At 37.3% G+C, this 15915-nt stretch overlaps 2 protein-coding genes across 5 annotated transcripts in view; one reads left to right on the top strand and one right to left on the bottom strand.

Moving 5' to 3' along the window:
• Positions 1-15915, bottom strand: part of PDK4 (pyruvate dehydrogenase kinase 4) — a 184647-nt gene that overhangs the window by 81395 nt on the left and 87337 nt on the right. The gene's annotated exons all lie outside the window — the stretch shown is intronic.
• The window catches only part of PPP1R9A (protein phosphatase 1 regulatory subunit 9A), a 125663-nt gene that overhangs the window by 86977 nt on the left and 22771 nt on the right, over positions 1-15915 (top strand). For all 4 annotated transcript variants that reach the window (XM_065731252.1, XM_065731251.1, XM_065731249.1 and 1 more), the window contains exons 6-8: positions 7073-7228; positions 12629-12682; positions 15033-15262. In XM_065731252.1, coding sequence (XP_065587324.1) covers positions 7073-7228; positions 12629-12682; positions 15033-15262 — 440 coding nt within the window. The remainder of the gene's footprint in view (positions 1-7072; positions 7229-12628; positions 12683-15032; positions 15263-15915) is intronic.

Below are 15915 nucleotides of genomic sequence, written 5' to 3'. Positions count from 1 at the left end.
TTTTTAAGCATCACTCCGAGGTCAACTTTGCATGTCTCCATTACCCCTGCCACTGATTTTTAGATTTTGGTGATAAGTCCGATTTGAGGAACAAAGCTTTATAACATGAATTTAAAATGTTTATTTTGTTCCATAAAAGCAAATACAAAGTTGGTTGTTGTTTCTGTAAATCATTGCTCTTCCATAGGCATCTGCTTTGTTTGAAATAAGGAAATAAAGCTGGCTTGCTTGAAGATGTTTTGAAACATTATTTTTCTGTGGACACTGGTAAAAGTCTACTTCCAACTGTTATTGGGTTGGGAAGATTTAAACCTTATCTTTTCCTGGAACTAACGATGTTCATTATTTGGAACATTAAGAAATGTTCTGAAAATTACAAGTAAGACTCCTTCTTTTTTAATCTATGTGAACAGCTGTCTCACAGGATGGAGAATTATTCTGCTTTGTAGAACCACTTATTGATGTTCATGATTAGTACTTGATATCCCAATACAGAGGTTCTGAAGTTATCAACTTCATTCAGTAAATTTTCCATATATTTTCCAGTTCTCTTAAAATTCCCAGCATGCCTGAATGCCAAGGTACTTAGAAAGACTGATGAGATATCCTTCTTAGAGACTACTGTTTCACCCCTAAATTAGCTGTTAGGTTACATTAAGGTAAGGGCAGTTTCTGTAGCAAACCACTTCCATGTAGCCCAAGCATATAACCTTCTTTTCATGTTCTCTTCAACAGTATTTTTCGAAATCCCAGACTTCATGTATTAGTGAGTTTTTGCCCAGGCCAACATTTATTTATTTTTCATCTGGGGAGGGAGAACATCATAGAATATTCTGAGCTGGAAGGGACCTGTAAGGATCAGAATCCAACTCCTGGCTCTACACAGTGCCATCCAAAGTCATAGAATCATAGGATGGCTTGGGTTGAAAGGGACCCCAAAGGATCATCAAGTTCAAAAACAGAGAAGGGGAGACAGAGAATCTGTGCAATGCATTCATTTCAGACCAGTTTTCACTCAGGTCCTGAAACAAAGCTTCTGAACAGAGAAATAGGAAAAAAGTACTCTGTAATAAAATAAGGATACACTTATTTTGAGACACACTGTTCATCTAGAAATTAGCAACAGAAGTATCCTAGAAAACTTGGTAAAAATCCTGTCTAGCCCCAGTTATGCCTTCAGTCACTTCAATTTCCACTAATATTAAAAATAGAAATATTTGAGTATGTATTAGAATAAATTCTATCATAGGTGCATATTAACTCTTGAATAGAAGTTGTTTGTGATGCGTATGCGTGTGTGGCTGTGAGATCATGAAGGCTAGAAAGTCCATATCCTCTCTGTTTCCTCCTCAACCTATAGAAACATGCAAGAATTTTGACTCCTGTTCATTCTAGAACTAAAATTAAAGTTGCTGAATGATTTCTTGGAAGACATCTATCATCATCTCAGAAATAAAGAAGAGGGAATTCCCTTGAGCTTTTGGAACAAAAGCTATGTTATCACAACACTATACTGGGGATAGTGGCCGTGTCTGTGACCATGAGGTCTTCATTTCCCTGTTAGCTTATACAGTGTGAAGGGGACTTTTATGCATTATGTGAATGAAGTAAGAGGAAGAAAGGAAAAGGCATCTACCTAGCAGAGATCTAGAGTGTCATCAGAGATCAGTTTTAGAAGGAGAAGTGATTAGGCTTCTGAACAAATGTAGAAGTGCATCAGTTCTCCAAAACAGCCTTGAGATCACAGGTTATACCCATTTCCTCCTTGATGGTGAATAGATGAGAAGTGGTAAGCCTTATTCTCAGAATAGACAGCTATAGTTACTAAGGTATGCAATGAGGCGTATTTTCCTTCTGAACAGTATTATTAAGAAGCAGATTGTATCAGAAACCTCAATCAATCCTGAGTATGTTTTGCTTTTTTGTCACCTGACTATGCTTCCAAGTAAACTCACATAACTTGCACCCAGGAATTATTCGCAGTGGGATCTGTACTGTAGTGCATGCCAGTTCAAAGACATTTTTTGGTCACTACAAGCACTTCTGCTCCATTTGCTATCAAATGTGAGTGTTGGTACTTGAGCTTACTTCACTTCATTAGCTCAAATGTGGCTGTATCCAGACTCCACTTTCAGCCTTTTGTTCTTTGGCTCTGGGGAAGCATGCCATTCTTGGGCAAGAGAATCTCAGTTTACACAATCTGAATGAGTTTGCATCCACAGTTGTACCAAAAAAACACACCTTTTCAACTCCATTTGCTGACAGTGCTAGTGATTCTGACTGTGTGAAGCTCAGGATTATTAGAATTTCCAGTGTATGAGTGTCCTGCTGACGTGACACAGAATTATACAAGAGTTGCTCACTCTCAGAGCTGTAAAAGCATCCTATTCATTTTCATACAGGATTTAAAATGAGTTGACAGGGAATCCAGCTATACCATCAAATACATAAAAAGAAAATAATCATTATTCAGACCTCCACTGAAGCTGTCAAATTCTGAGCCTACTTTACCACAAGGACAGCAATGTCTAATCAGGTTTCCTGAGCAGGAAATCAGCGGTCTGAGTTTGAGTCCTAGAGACACTGCATGTGACTATGCTTGGTAAAGCTATGAGCTAGCAAACTCACAGAACGTGAGCATATTCCAGGCATGTTCAGGTCTGGGTATTTTTACTGGTTGGCTGTCATTCCTTTATTTTGAATGTCAGTACTCTTCATGGTAGCCCAGGGAGCATGTTATGATTCTAGAAGGATCAGAGCCCTTTAACACAGCAGCATTATTGAGAAAGTTTTGAGGTCTGTTGACCAGCATGTGTTGGACATCAGTCAGGTGCTGAATTTGGGAGATACTTGTTTTCCTGCTGTAGCTTCTCATTCTGTCACCTTGTGGGAACGTTTCATGTTATTTATTTGTTGAAGACAATTCATGCTAGTACACGTTTCCAACATAGATATCATTTAATATAAAAGGAATGTGAAAGCTGAAGTGTCCTTCATTCACTTCAGAATCTGCTGTTATATTAGGCTACAGATATCGTAGCTTCTAAGATACTTTCAGATGCTGCTGCATCATTCACATCTTTGCATGGTAATACAAGAAACTTGCACAGAAATGACAGTAGTATCAGTAATTTTTCGAGTACTACTTAGGTGTGGCATTACTGGCAATACCCGTAGTAGATGACTTCTCCCTGTAAGCCTGTGCTACCTCAAATAAATATTATAGAATATATCATTTCAGCTGCAGCCTCTGGATAGCCTGATGCAGAATTTACTCCTCACCAGTTCCTCTGGCTTTATAAAACCCACATGCCTTTAATTTATCATATCCTGTCAGAAAACAAGTCTCTAAGGCTTTTGAGGAGGCACTGTATTTGTATTTTCCACCTAGTATACTAAATTATCCTGAATCTGTATCCTTGAATGAAACCTTTAGACTTTGCTGTGCTAACACTGTTCTCTGCACATTGTAGTCAAATTAGGACATTTCTTGGAATTTTAATTTGAACATGGTACCATCTTCTTCATCAGTGAAAGGCAGATGTTAGATCAAGCAAAAACCACTCCCTTGAGGGCTGAATATTCTAATGTAGGATGTGAGGTTATTAATGTGGTGCAAAATTCTGTTCTCTGGCCATTTTAAGTAGTTGTATGCAAGCAAAATCTTACGTCTTTTAGTAATGCAGATAGTCATTTGAGTGCTTTTTCATTTTTAATTCTTATTTATCAAGACATTCTGAGAGGAAAGCAACATTAGAACCACTGAAGATGATCATGAAATACACAAAAAGAAAAATGGAGCAATGTGCTTCAGTGTCTAAAATGCAAAGAATCATTGGTAAGACAAGATGTTTCAGGGAGTACATTTTTTCCAACATTATTAGTAAGAATTACTTCCATAAAAGCAATGGTTGATACTATAGCAATACTTTTTCTTCACTCTTTTCAAAGAATTGAGTTTAAACTACAGAAAAAATCAAATGAAGAGGTGGATTTGAGCTATTTTTATAGTTCATCAAATGATTTTCTCTGATGGTGGGAGAGTTTCAGCACAAACAAAAGATTTAGCTTGATGTACCCTTTGTTATGGTGATTGGGAAAGGTCTGTCTGCATTTTCTTGGCTAGTGCTGCTGCTGCTTCTTTGTGCTGGTGAGGGTTCAGCATGTTTCGGGAATTTACAATGCAGTTAAACAATGTGAGTACTGCCTTTTCCCTTTTAAAATGGGAAATCACAGTTCATGTTTATAAAGATAATTTCATGCCGCTTGCTGTGATAGTGTACAGCAAAATTAAACAGCTGATAGCAGAAGCTATTCCTGCAGCTGGGGAAACCTTGATGTCTGTGTACTACTAAAATAATAAATAGGCTTTTGCTCACCTGTTTTGCATGGATGAATTCTGCTCACCCGTAAAGATTGAAGAGACTGAGATTTTGCTTCAAAAGCATGTAAGTTTTCATTGGCTATTGGACAAAAAATACTATTGTTGTCAACTAGGAAAACAAAAGGAATTGCTTGGAGCCTTAAGCAGTTACAACAACAGCTGTTACTTTAAAAAGCTGTGTTATTTTGGAGTTAGGTATTCTTGTCTGTGTCTAGCTGCTGCTTGTAAAATGCTAGATTTCTTGTCTAGTTTACTGGCACTGGGTCTGAACAACCTTATGGTAGGTTCATGTGATGTAGAAGCAGAGAGAATTTATTCAGAGAAAATATAGATTATGCAGTTTACTGGTTCTTTAAACCATATGTCCTTTCTTTTGAACCTGTTATCTGTGCTTCATGTGATTGTAAGATGGGAACATTTTCTTTTGAAGAGGAGCAAAAGCCCCATCTCTTTCTGTTCTGTCTAATGTTTCTGTGTCGTCCCACTGTCTTGTTTACTGCAGCAAACTGCAGTGTTTTGCTTTGACAACAATTTTTTGTATTAATTGAAGCAAAAACAACTGTGTTCGCTGATGCTCAGTCAAACAGTTCACAGTAAGATTTTCCTTTATGTTTATTTTAGTATGCCTGAAGTCCATCTTCAAACACTGAGTCTCCTGAGGCCAAAAGAATTCTTGAATTTTTCCCCCAATATAACTTAGTCTTTTTATTTAACTCTTTGGAGCCATCAGTTGGACCAGCCAAGATGTGGCTGTTTGTTTTCTTCTTTCTTTTTTTTTTCTCATGAAGAAATGATAACTGTATCACCTTATAGATTTTTCAAGGATAATGACTGCAAAATTGACAGTACGTGGACAGTGCTAATGTTTTGTTCCCACAATAATTCATTTAATTGGAATGTCACTGAGATTTTAGAGTTCTGCTTCTTGCCTGCCTGGCAGTGTGTGAAGGTGCTGTTAGATGTTCCTGGAAAGAGCAGTTTAATTGTTTAGACAGTAACTGCACATAGCCATGGAGGATTAAGTGAAAACAACAGTTATATATATAAAGTGTAAGATAACTGGAGATTCTGTGTGTGTGTGAGATCTAGAAAGACTGATAAACTTGGTTTCCAGTATCATTTAGTTATAGTGCTAACATGCCTGAAAACTCCAGAGTGAGACGGATTGTGTGCTTTGCCTTAAGTAAGGAAAACAAAAGAAGCAAAAGCTTCTGTTGAAGACTAGTGAGATTTTTTAGTTCATATAAAATGTGTAAAGTAAGTGGTTACTGTATATTTGATTGCAGAGTACATATTATTTTTGTATAGAAACAGAGATAGCTCTCCTAAGAAATGGCTCACATTAAATGTTTAAAGTATGGCTGGGTCTACATGTTGCCTTGCCTTCTTCACGGTACATCTTCTAACGTCAGAGAACTTTTACCAAATCATTTTGTATTTTCTTTGTGTTATCTGTTTCTTTGCTTTTTCAAACTTTAGCAGTTTAAATAAATAAGAAAAAAGTATTGATCTTTCCTATGTATTTATCCAATAAATTGTGATGTTTATATTGCAAGTACGCGCATACATCAATTCTGTCCATGTGTGTGTGCCAACTTGTGAATCTACACTCAGCATGCTTCCACGAACAACTTCTGCCTAAACGGCAGCTGAGAAGCTAAAGTAGGGTAGGAGGTTGAGACTTGAACTGTTGTTCAGACATCTGAGTTTTTACCCTTGTTTTGAAGAGTTCTTTTGACAAAACTGACACTAGAATAATTTGAGCACTACTAGGAATACAGTTGTGATAAAAGTATAATATGTTCCTTCACATCTGGAACTGTTGTGAAGAATTGTGTAGTATGGCATTACTGTACTAACTTGAGAAGGAATTCATCCCTTCTCCCTCCCTTCTTTTACTAAGTGTATCTTCATTCCCATGCTTTATAAACCTAGAAGTAGCCCTGTAGGAAGTGTTAGCTTTCTAATACGTTTACATGCTAATTGTGATTCGTAAGCAATGTGTGGCTCACAGAGGGAGCACTGCTGAAGCAGAGTGGTATCCAGCCACCTTTGGCATGGAGAGAGGAGCACATGTGTATGTGTGAAAGATTTTAATATTGGCAGCTTTTTTCTTTTGAATAGTGTTGTCTAAACCAGCTCCTGATGCAGGGTGACAATTCAGTAAGCTCTAATTTGTTTCTAAAGGTATCTCTGACACTTGGTTTATTTTTCCTGCTGTAGGCTTTTTGTGGAGGTGGGACTTTCTGTCATTAATTAGCATATAGGGAACTAACCAATGGATTTTCAAATTTAGTATGGAATATCACTGGGAATTGCAACCTCCACGTGGCTTAAAAAAGGCCAGTCAAGGTCCTGTCCCACCTATTGGGCTTACATTTCTGTTCATAAGAGACTCCTGGGAAGGAAAACTATCTGTAAAAGGATGGAAAGCACTCAGTTGTATAGTCAGTAATGCCAGCCATTAGAAACCTGTGGTGCCTGAGACACACTTTTGTTCCATCTCTTGACAATGTGAAGTACTACAGTGAAGTTATATTTCATCTGCTTGGATTATAGCAAAACAAAAATATAACCTTTTGTGTGTGTGTGCAATGTGCTGTATTTGCCCACTAGCTTAATTGCACTTTGAACAGTTTATGCCTAATAAGAGGATAACTGGAATTTCTTAAATGCTATAAAATTAAGACAGGGGAATATGCTACAGATGAAGAAGATGATGACATGAGTCCTGTCCTTCCGGGAGGTGACATAGCTATTGAAGTGTTTGATCTTCCTGAAAATGATGATATGTTCTCCCCAAGCGATGTGGACACCAGCAAGCTCGCTCACAAGTTCAAAGAGGTAAGTCAGAGGGCAGAAAACATTGCAAAAATATGTTATTGGAGATTTCTAGTAATCCCATTGCTCAGTGCTTGTTAGTTCTCTTGAATACTAGAATTGATCGCTAAGTGTTTGTATAGTGGATACTTTTAAAGGGCTGAAAACATTCTGCTTAAAAGAAGTGGAACTGTTCTGAGTTAATTCAACGTCAACTTTCAAGTGGATGGAGGATAATTTATAACTTATTTTTTCAGCAGAAAGTTATTCTGCCTCAGCACCAAGTTTGTGCATTAATGGTTGATTAATTACTAGCAGATAGTTTTGTTTTTTCCTTTTTTTTTTTTAATCCAGTTGAAAGTTATCATGAAAACAACAAGTGCTAACTTCAGTGAAAATGCAGGATTGTTTCCAGTTTCTGTAGCATTGCTCAGCACTCATCAGTATACTGCAGAGGTATGCTTACCTATGCATTTAAAAAAAAACCCTCTGTACTGGGAGAGTAAGCCTGTTTTGAGTTGGTGTTTTACAAAACTTCTGTTTGGTAAAAGAGGAGAGCTATAGAGTTTATATAGCATCCACTGGTACTAACAAAACTTAGATCAGTGATGTTTATTGCAGTAATTGAGTTCATAGAACATACCAAAGTACTGAGAAACAGTTCTGTATTTTCAGTTACGCTTTTGATGTGATTTATTCTTGAACTTTCTTTAATTCTCGTACAGGTTATGAAACAGGTGGATTTTTCCAAGTCTGGAATAATGGTCTTGGACAGTAAAGAACGTGTTTTCTTTCTAAATGCAATGAAGACCAAAGGGCTGAAACTAGCCAGAACCTCATAGATTTGAGCCTTCAGGGCTCAGACAAGTTTTAAAAGATGGACTCACTATCCATCTTTCTTCACCTGTCTTCTGTTTTTCCCTTTATTCCACTCGAACTAGGTGTTTTATTTTCTAGAGAGGTATAATGTATGTTCTTACCACTCTCCAGATAAAGTAATATATAAAAAGTTATCAATCACTGAGCAAACAGTCTTTCATTTTTTCTGATGATACACTCTTCAGCCTCTGGATGTATTTATTATTGTTTCCTAAAGTTTTTTAGTTTACATCTCACTCCCATCTTTCAAGGTCCTGGCACGTTAATTAGAAAGTTGAGTTCATTTTCTAATACTTTGCATCATGCATAATGTTTGTATACTTTCTCAGGTGTTGGGAAGGTGCTGCCATTCTGACTATGCCAGTGCAACAAGGCTAGCAAAGGTAAAGCACAGGTGTAGTGATGAACCAGCCACAGGCCTTTGAATAAATTACCTGTGCCACTATGCCTTAATGTAATTTTCATCACCTTGGGCTGCTGATATATTTTAGCCTGTCCAAACTGATTTTCAGCTAACTGTAGATCTGTAGGATTGAATGGCCTTAAAATGTTGATGCAGGGAAGATCAGACCAAGGGTCTCTGGAATCTTCCAGATTAAGAGCAGATAAGAGCCCAAGGAGAAAACACAAAACGCTCCTGTGGAAGAGTGGGCTCCTTTTCACTAACTCACGCAGTTATCGCTATTAAGAGCATGCCACTTTTGTTCCACCGATTGTATTTAACAGTACACAGCTGTATTTTGTAGGCTCTGGCAGGGTGAGTGCATGTATTTTTCTTGGTATTTGCCCTGAATTCCTTCAACACTAGAGGATTTGTTCACTATCACACTGCACAAACCCACGCAGTGTTTTCCGGAATTGTATTTAAAGAATAACTGTTCTTTCTTGTTCTTACTTTGGAGATTAATGAAAGTATTAAACAAGTAGGTTGGACCTAATCTTTAAACATAATAGTTTGACCTAATTAGTTGGATTCGTTTTTTGCAAAGAAAAATGTGCTCAAATACTTTGAGAGCACTCTTACTTGAAATGCTTTGCTCCTGGAATGGAAGTCAGAATAGAGCTGGGCATTCCTGGGTGAATCACTATACTTTGGCATGTCTTGCTTTCCTGGCTGTAAAACAGAAAAAATGAGATCGATTTTCCTTGACTTCTTTGAGAGAAAGAGCTAGAAGCTTTATTTTTAAGCTGTGATGATTGAAGAGAGACAAGTTCTATAAAGAAACGGGACATATTGTATAAGAATTAGGAATTACATTTCACATCATAATGAAATCTATGAAAAATATTATTATATGTAAAAACATATAATGATATATATATATAAGATCTTATTAGATTTGATTGGGTAGTTTCTTTTTTACTGTATTCCAGCAATTTAACATGTACTGACTTTTCATGACATCTACGTTTTGCAGTCCTAGAGGAATCCAAGCTATTTTCTCCCGATATATGTAAATATTTTACTTGTATTGTTTTGAAGAAAATTAATCACTGTTTCAAGACATCTTTGAAGATGAAACTTGCAAAAAATTGTTTGAAATATCTCTTGTTAAAATGAAGCCTTCACAACTTTATGTTGACTTAGAAAACAAAAATATGAAGTAGTATCTGCCAAGAATTTGTCTGGCATTGTACAGGACACGGAATAATATATTTCACTTTCCTATTAGAAAATGTGTGGAGTCCAGATTTGCTTGTCAAATCATTTGCATTGCCCATTGTTCAGTCTAACCCCTGTGTGTGTGTGTATTTCTCATCTATTCTGCAAGCATAATTAGTTCTGTTAAAAAAAGAAAAAAGAAAAAGGTAGTTGTCCAGCTTACACATTTGTCTGTCTGACAGGAAAGTGTCTTTTTTCTTCTGCCTCAGTGGGATCTGCTGTACCATGTACTGATTCAGTGATCTGACTGAGTGCTCACTAGTCTTAAAAAAAAATTGATAGCAGAGAGTGTAAAAATAACTGTTAAAACCATCTGTACCTGAGCAGATTGTCATTTATGCAAAAAATTGGAGTTTCTGTGTATATCATAAATAAGCTGATAATATGCTGCTTACTGGTTTCTGGGATTTTTAGAAGAAATGGCAGTGGATTGCAAGAAGGTTACCTAAGGCTTCCAGTCTTAGCCTTTTGATTTTGTTATTCATTCTGCAAAGGATGAAGTCTAACCCATCCATCCTTGAATTTACCTCACCCCAAAACAGAGAGGGTTTGGTTATGAGATTCAGTGACCTAAGCAAAGGTCTGGGCAAGTTTTTAAACACAATAAGGTTTTGAGATGGTTCTTTCATAATTTTTCCTTTTTGTCTTTCTCTACTAAGAGAAATTGATCAGAAAAAGAATAGCTATTGATCTCTTTGAAAGTTGCAGATCAGAGGTTGGTTTTACTAAGCTCAAAAATTGCAAGCAACCTCTTGCAAATACTGACTAAAATATCTCCTTAAAATTTCATGAACTGTTTATGATTAAAATCCAAAAAATAAAAAATAGTGCTGGTAGACCACCAGCACTAGCCACTTCTTGCCACCAAAACCAGCTCCAGGACTTCTTCTTTCCCTGCTTCCAGCTGTGCTGGCTCCTGTCTGTCCTGCCCTCTGGGAGCACACAGTCTCAGGGACCCTGTGCAAGCTCTGAATTGGCTTCCTGCGTGGAGCCCTTGGAGTCTGGAGCCACACATGCTCCCCCTACTAGTATGCCTGGTAGACCTCCACATGTTTGAATTTGTGCAAGCTGCTGCAGTTGGTCAGCACTTCAGTTGGAAATGGGATCTTGTGTCAGCGCTTGCTGAGCACTAGAACATCCATAATCCTTTTTAGAGAGAAGTTAAAAGGTTAGTTTAAGGAACAGCTTGGGGAAGATGGGGAGACAGGTCCCTCTGGAGACAGTAGCCAAGAAATGACTACTAAAAATGTGGAAGATTCCTAAACTGTTCCTCAGGTGGAACCGTTTACACATCAGTGCATCCTTTATTCCTCCTGGCATCTGGCATCTCCTTCAGCAGAGACGAGGCTTATTCACTAGACCAGTTAAGGCCAGTTGACAAGCCAAACTATGTCTGACTGCATCTCCTGTGCTGCCACAAGAGTGGGTTCAGGCCTTTCTCAAGGGTGCTCATACCAGTCGGCTCTGTGATAACTCCTGGTATTTTGAAAATTATTCCTCTTCTCCAAAAGACCTTCTCTTTTGAATTGTCTGCACATTTTGTACTAGCAGCCTGCCCTTCAGGAATGTAACCATGGCTTCACCTGAGGTGATAATTTCTGATTCAGTTCAAGTCCCTCCTGCACTCTATTAGCTCAACATAAACCATTCCCAGAGGCTTCCTTCAGTCTTGTAACCACTATGTAGAACATACTTTTCCATAACTATTCCTAGTACTCATAAATAATGAAGTAAGGCTGTCTTCCCTGCAGAGTTGGCTCAAGCTGTAATTCAGCTTGGCCAGCACACACCAGTCACTGGTTTGGGTTAAGCAGTGCTTTAGATGTAAGGTGTGGGGCATGGAGGAGTTTGACCATGCTGCCTGCCTTAAGCAGTAAAGCAGCAGGGATGCGAGTGGAGCCCTGTATCAGGTGCACGTACATGATCATTTCCATTTGGGTTGGAGTTTTGAAGCTGTTTGATTTGTACTTTGGACTGTTCTTGGAGCAGGTGAATAGTAATCCTTTGAGTTGAGACCAAACTCAAAGATATTTCAGGGCATTCTGTAATGGATTCAAAAGAGTAAATGAGGATTCACTACACCAGATCAGGCTGATGTGGGCTAGTCCAAAGCAAGTCCCCTGAAAGCATGCAGGTGCGAGCCAGGTCCTCAGCACCTACCATTTCCCTGCACAGATCCACTTTTATTGTTTCACAGTGCCTGGCGATTTAAATACAACCTTTAACACAATGCCTGGGCTGTTAATCTCCTTGCAGTCATTTTTGTGTTTATATGCTGCTTCCTGTTTTTTCCAGTTTCCCAGTGTTACTGCTCTCACTTGAGATTAGCTAGCTTGAACAGAATAATTCAGGTTAATGATGGAGAAGGATAGCATCAGTTTACTTTTTTTCTTTCATGTAGTAAACATGTAGAATCTTTCCCTAAAGGTTTTCCTGGCTCCCTGTGTTGTTAAATCACTTATTTCTGTATTTGCTCTTTTGTAACATGCCTGCTTTAATCAGTGTCGTGGGACTCTCTGACAGCACTGGGACATATTTCACATTCACATCAGAGGAGAGCAAAGCAAAGCCCAGCAGGATAACATCTTTTTTTTTTCTTTTTTTTTCTTTTTTTTTTTTTTAAGCAGAAGACATTTGGTTTTGCTAAACAGATTGGATGTTCTGATTTGAAATTATGAGTGGTTAGATGGCATCCTATCTTTAATTAGATTGCACAGGCTGAGTCATTTTGCAAGCTAGACGTTTTAATTTACAATCTACTGCACTGCAGCACTCTTCAAGGCCTTCTGCTGTGTAATAAGGTATTCAACTTGCAGCACGGGCTTTAAAAATATTGGAGTACTCTATGACTTCACTTGTTTATTTTATATTTTCAATTTTAGTTGCAAATCAAACATGCAGTTACAGAAGCTGAAATTCAGAAGCTGAAGACGAAGGTAAGAATCAATATGCAGATAATACACGCTGATTTTTTTGCTCTCATGCAAAATCAGATCTGAAGACATGTATCTTTATGTGGGTGGAGAAATCAACGTCCTTATTAAAGGCTGATTAAGAAACACGGTGGCTCAGCTAAATCTTGTCTTAGTATATGTTCTCTATTCAAAGTTTCAAGTAAAATCTAAGTGCTGCTGTTCAGAGAAACTGCCAACTTGTGCAGCTTCAATTAAACATACATTTTAAGAGATATCATAATGACTAAGTGGCAGGTTCACAGTTCTACAATTCTAGTACATTTTCTCAGATTTTTAAATTGCATTTGGATTGAATATTCGATTTGCAGTTTGTAGATGTATTATTTACTGGTAGTATTAAGATGTCCTGTTCATGTTAATGTCTTTGCTTGACATTTGGAAAAAAATAATTTATTTAAACGTGTTTATTAGAAAATACTTTTTATGTACAGAAGAAAAGGAACACTTTCTTACTGTTGCAGTTCTCTTTAAAAGGCGCTCTAGAAAGGAAAATGTTTACCAGCTTAATGGAGAACATCTCGCAATTGGTTGCTAGTTATTAGATTGAATTTGCAATAGCAATAAAAAGAAATCGTATTTTTTGTCTAGGATAAGCTTTATGAGAAGTCAACTGATAATTCTGTTGTTGAGTAATAACAGGTTTTATAATGGCATCCTTCATTTTGAGTTTGAGTGCATTATAAAGGAAATAAAAGGAAGACAGAAAATTGCACTTCTGAAAAATATTTTCGATGGCTATTTCTTTCTAGCAACCATTTGCACTTAACCACATATTTTGTGTTGTGTTTATCAAATTTGCATAAAGCACTGTTAAAATCAAATTCTGAATGCAGTTATTTTCTGTAATGACAATTTCTGTTATACTGTTTCAGTTCAAAAAGTCATAAATCTTTTCTCTCTTCTGCTTTCTAGTTCCGATCTAGCAGTCGGAGCTGCATGGTCAATCCCTTGGGATTGTGCCAAGCCCCATTGACTTCATAGCATAGGTGTAAACATTCATCTGTGCAAATCCTTTTGCAAGATTAGGGTTAATGTGTACTTCATTACATGATCTTTTGAATAACACCAAAGAAAATATGGCTAGTTTGGTTATATTACTGCTAAAACTGCAAACAGCCTATTCTTGTTTGTGTACCTCGTCCATGGTGCTAGCATAACTGCCTAGAGCAAATAAAATAATCTTGATAAGCAAACAGGGTTGTGTAAGACAGTTTCCTTCCATAAATTCGGGCAGCAAAAATATCCTACCTTGAGCAGCCCTACCCTCATTCCATGCCAAACATTGAAACTTGCAGCTAGCTTTTGGAAAGTAAGAAACCTAAAAATAACAACAAAATCTAACAACAACAACAACAAAAAAAACAACCACAGGAGCTAAGTGTTGTTATAAATTAAGCAGTAAAATTCAGGCTTCTTTGGAAAAACGACTTTTCTGATACCAAACAGTGGACATAGGAACGGCAGTGGTCAGAAAGCTAAGCAGCACTGATGTTTGGCAGGCGTTTGTAGCACCTTTCAGGGCAGAAATCTACAACAGCAAGGACATATTTTGCTTTTAGTATTAGCTCCTTACAACTTAGTAAGCAAGTAAAAATAAAACGAGAATAATATAACAGGTTCTCTTTGTTCTTGTAATAATTCTGGCATAGTTTCAGTGTTGTATGTAAAACTCTGTTTCTGCTTAAATGAGAAGTAATCCTAGGTTGTGACCTGATGTTAAATTTTCTGTTCTATTCTCAGCTTCTTTTGCTTGGCTTTCTAGATTAAGCAAGATTATAACATGAAAGAAAAGAATGAAAAAATATAAGAATTCAATAAAGTTACTAATTCAGAGGAAAAACAGTTAAATTAGACAGAATTGGCATTTTTCCTATTTTTATTCTCATTGTCCTTAAATCAAATATAGAATCTGGGGAGCAGATTTCTCTCAAAGAAAATTCTCATCCTATGAAAGTGTATGAAAATTCTCTTAACACCTGAGCCAGGTATATAGAGCAAAGTGTGTAATCAGTGCTGGCTGATAAACCCTGCAGTTTACAGAAACATCTGCTGTTGACATTTTTAAATGTGTTTATATAGCCCAGAGAAACGATGAGAGAGCATTGTAACAAGAGCAGTGCTTCATTTTATGTGGAAAAATAATGTATGTATCAGCGTATGTATTTGTCCTGGAACGCTGTTTTCTCTGCTGGCTCGTTAATTCTGTAGTTACTCAGTGATTTTCACTATTCACGTTGACTGAACTCAAACGAAGCTATTAGGCTGCACTTTGCACCCCTCTACTGACTGTCATCTTCACTGTTCTGTTCAGCTACAGGCTGCTGAGAATGAGAAGGTGAGGTGGGAACTGGAGAAGACCCAACTGCAGCAGAACATTGAGGAGAATAAGGAGAGGATGATGAAATTAGAGAGTTACTGGATTGAGGCCCAGACCCTGTGTCATACAGTGAACGAGCACCTCAAGGAGACACAAAGCCAGTATCAAGCTCTGGAGAAGAAATATAACAAGGCAAAGAAGTTAATCAAGGATTTTCAGCAAAAGTAAGCAACTATACCAGGCTCAGGAAATGAACAAGTGGCCAGATAGATGCGTAAGATAAATTTACAGATTTGTAAGATACAAAGATACCTTACAGATGTGTAAGATAAATTTTGAAATATGAAACCCTATAGTAAACAACTCTAAGGTAAACAATATTTATCACTTTTTTTTTTATCATGGAAACCATGAGTTCTTAGTTGCAGAAAAAAATGGTAGTATTATTTCAGTATTAGTTTAGCAATGCTGGAAAATAATATAACTGAACAAAGATTTAATCTGTCTTAGTCCACTCTGGAATTTTTCAGGATTACTGGATAACTAAATGTGGTTGCAGACAACCACGAGCAGTCCTAGTAAAACATCTGATTTGAAATGTTTGCTGCAATTTATAGTGACATGTCTGTTGAATTCCCTCGTGTTGTATACTAATGTAACATCCAAAAGAAAATTGTTTTGTTTCCTTTCATATTTTGTTATCTTCTTCTTGTACATGCCAGGAACATTTGAGCTGCTGAGCTAACTGATGATTACCTGGCCTTCTCTGTTTCATATGGTCCCTCCCCCTGATGACTAGCAAGAATAGCACTCTACATAGCTACCTTTCTCAAAACTTGCTCTTTGGAGCATTTTTTTTAATTAATGCTAAAATGGA

The sequence above is a fragment of the Cyrtonyx montezumae genome, unplaced genomic scaffold (genome assembly GCF_038088225.1).
Source record: "Cyrtonyx montezumae isolate F1298 unplaced genomic scaffold, pur_monq_1.0 scaffold_14, whole genome shotgun sequence".
Taxonomy (NCBI): domain Eukaryota; kingdom Metazoa; phylum Chordata; class Aves; order Galliformes; family Odontophoridae; genus Cyrtonyx; species Cyrtonyx montezumae.
The sequence above is the reverse complement of the archived record's forward strand: the minus strand, read 5'-3'. Positions and strand labels throughout refer to the sequence as shown.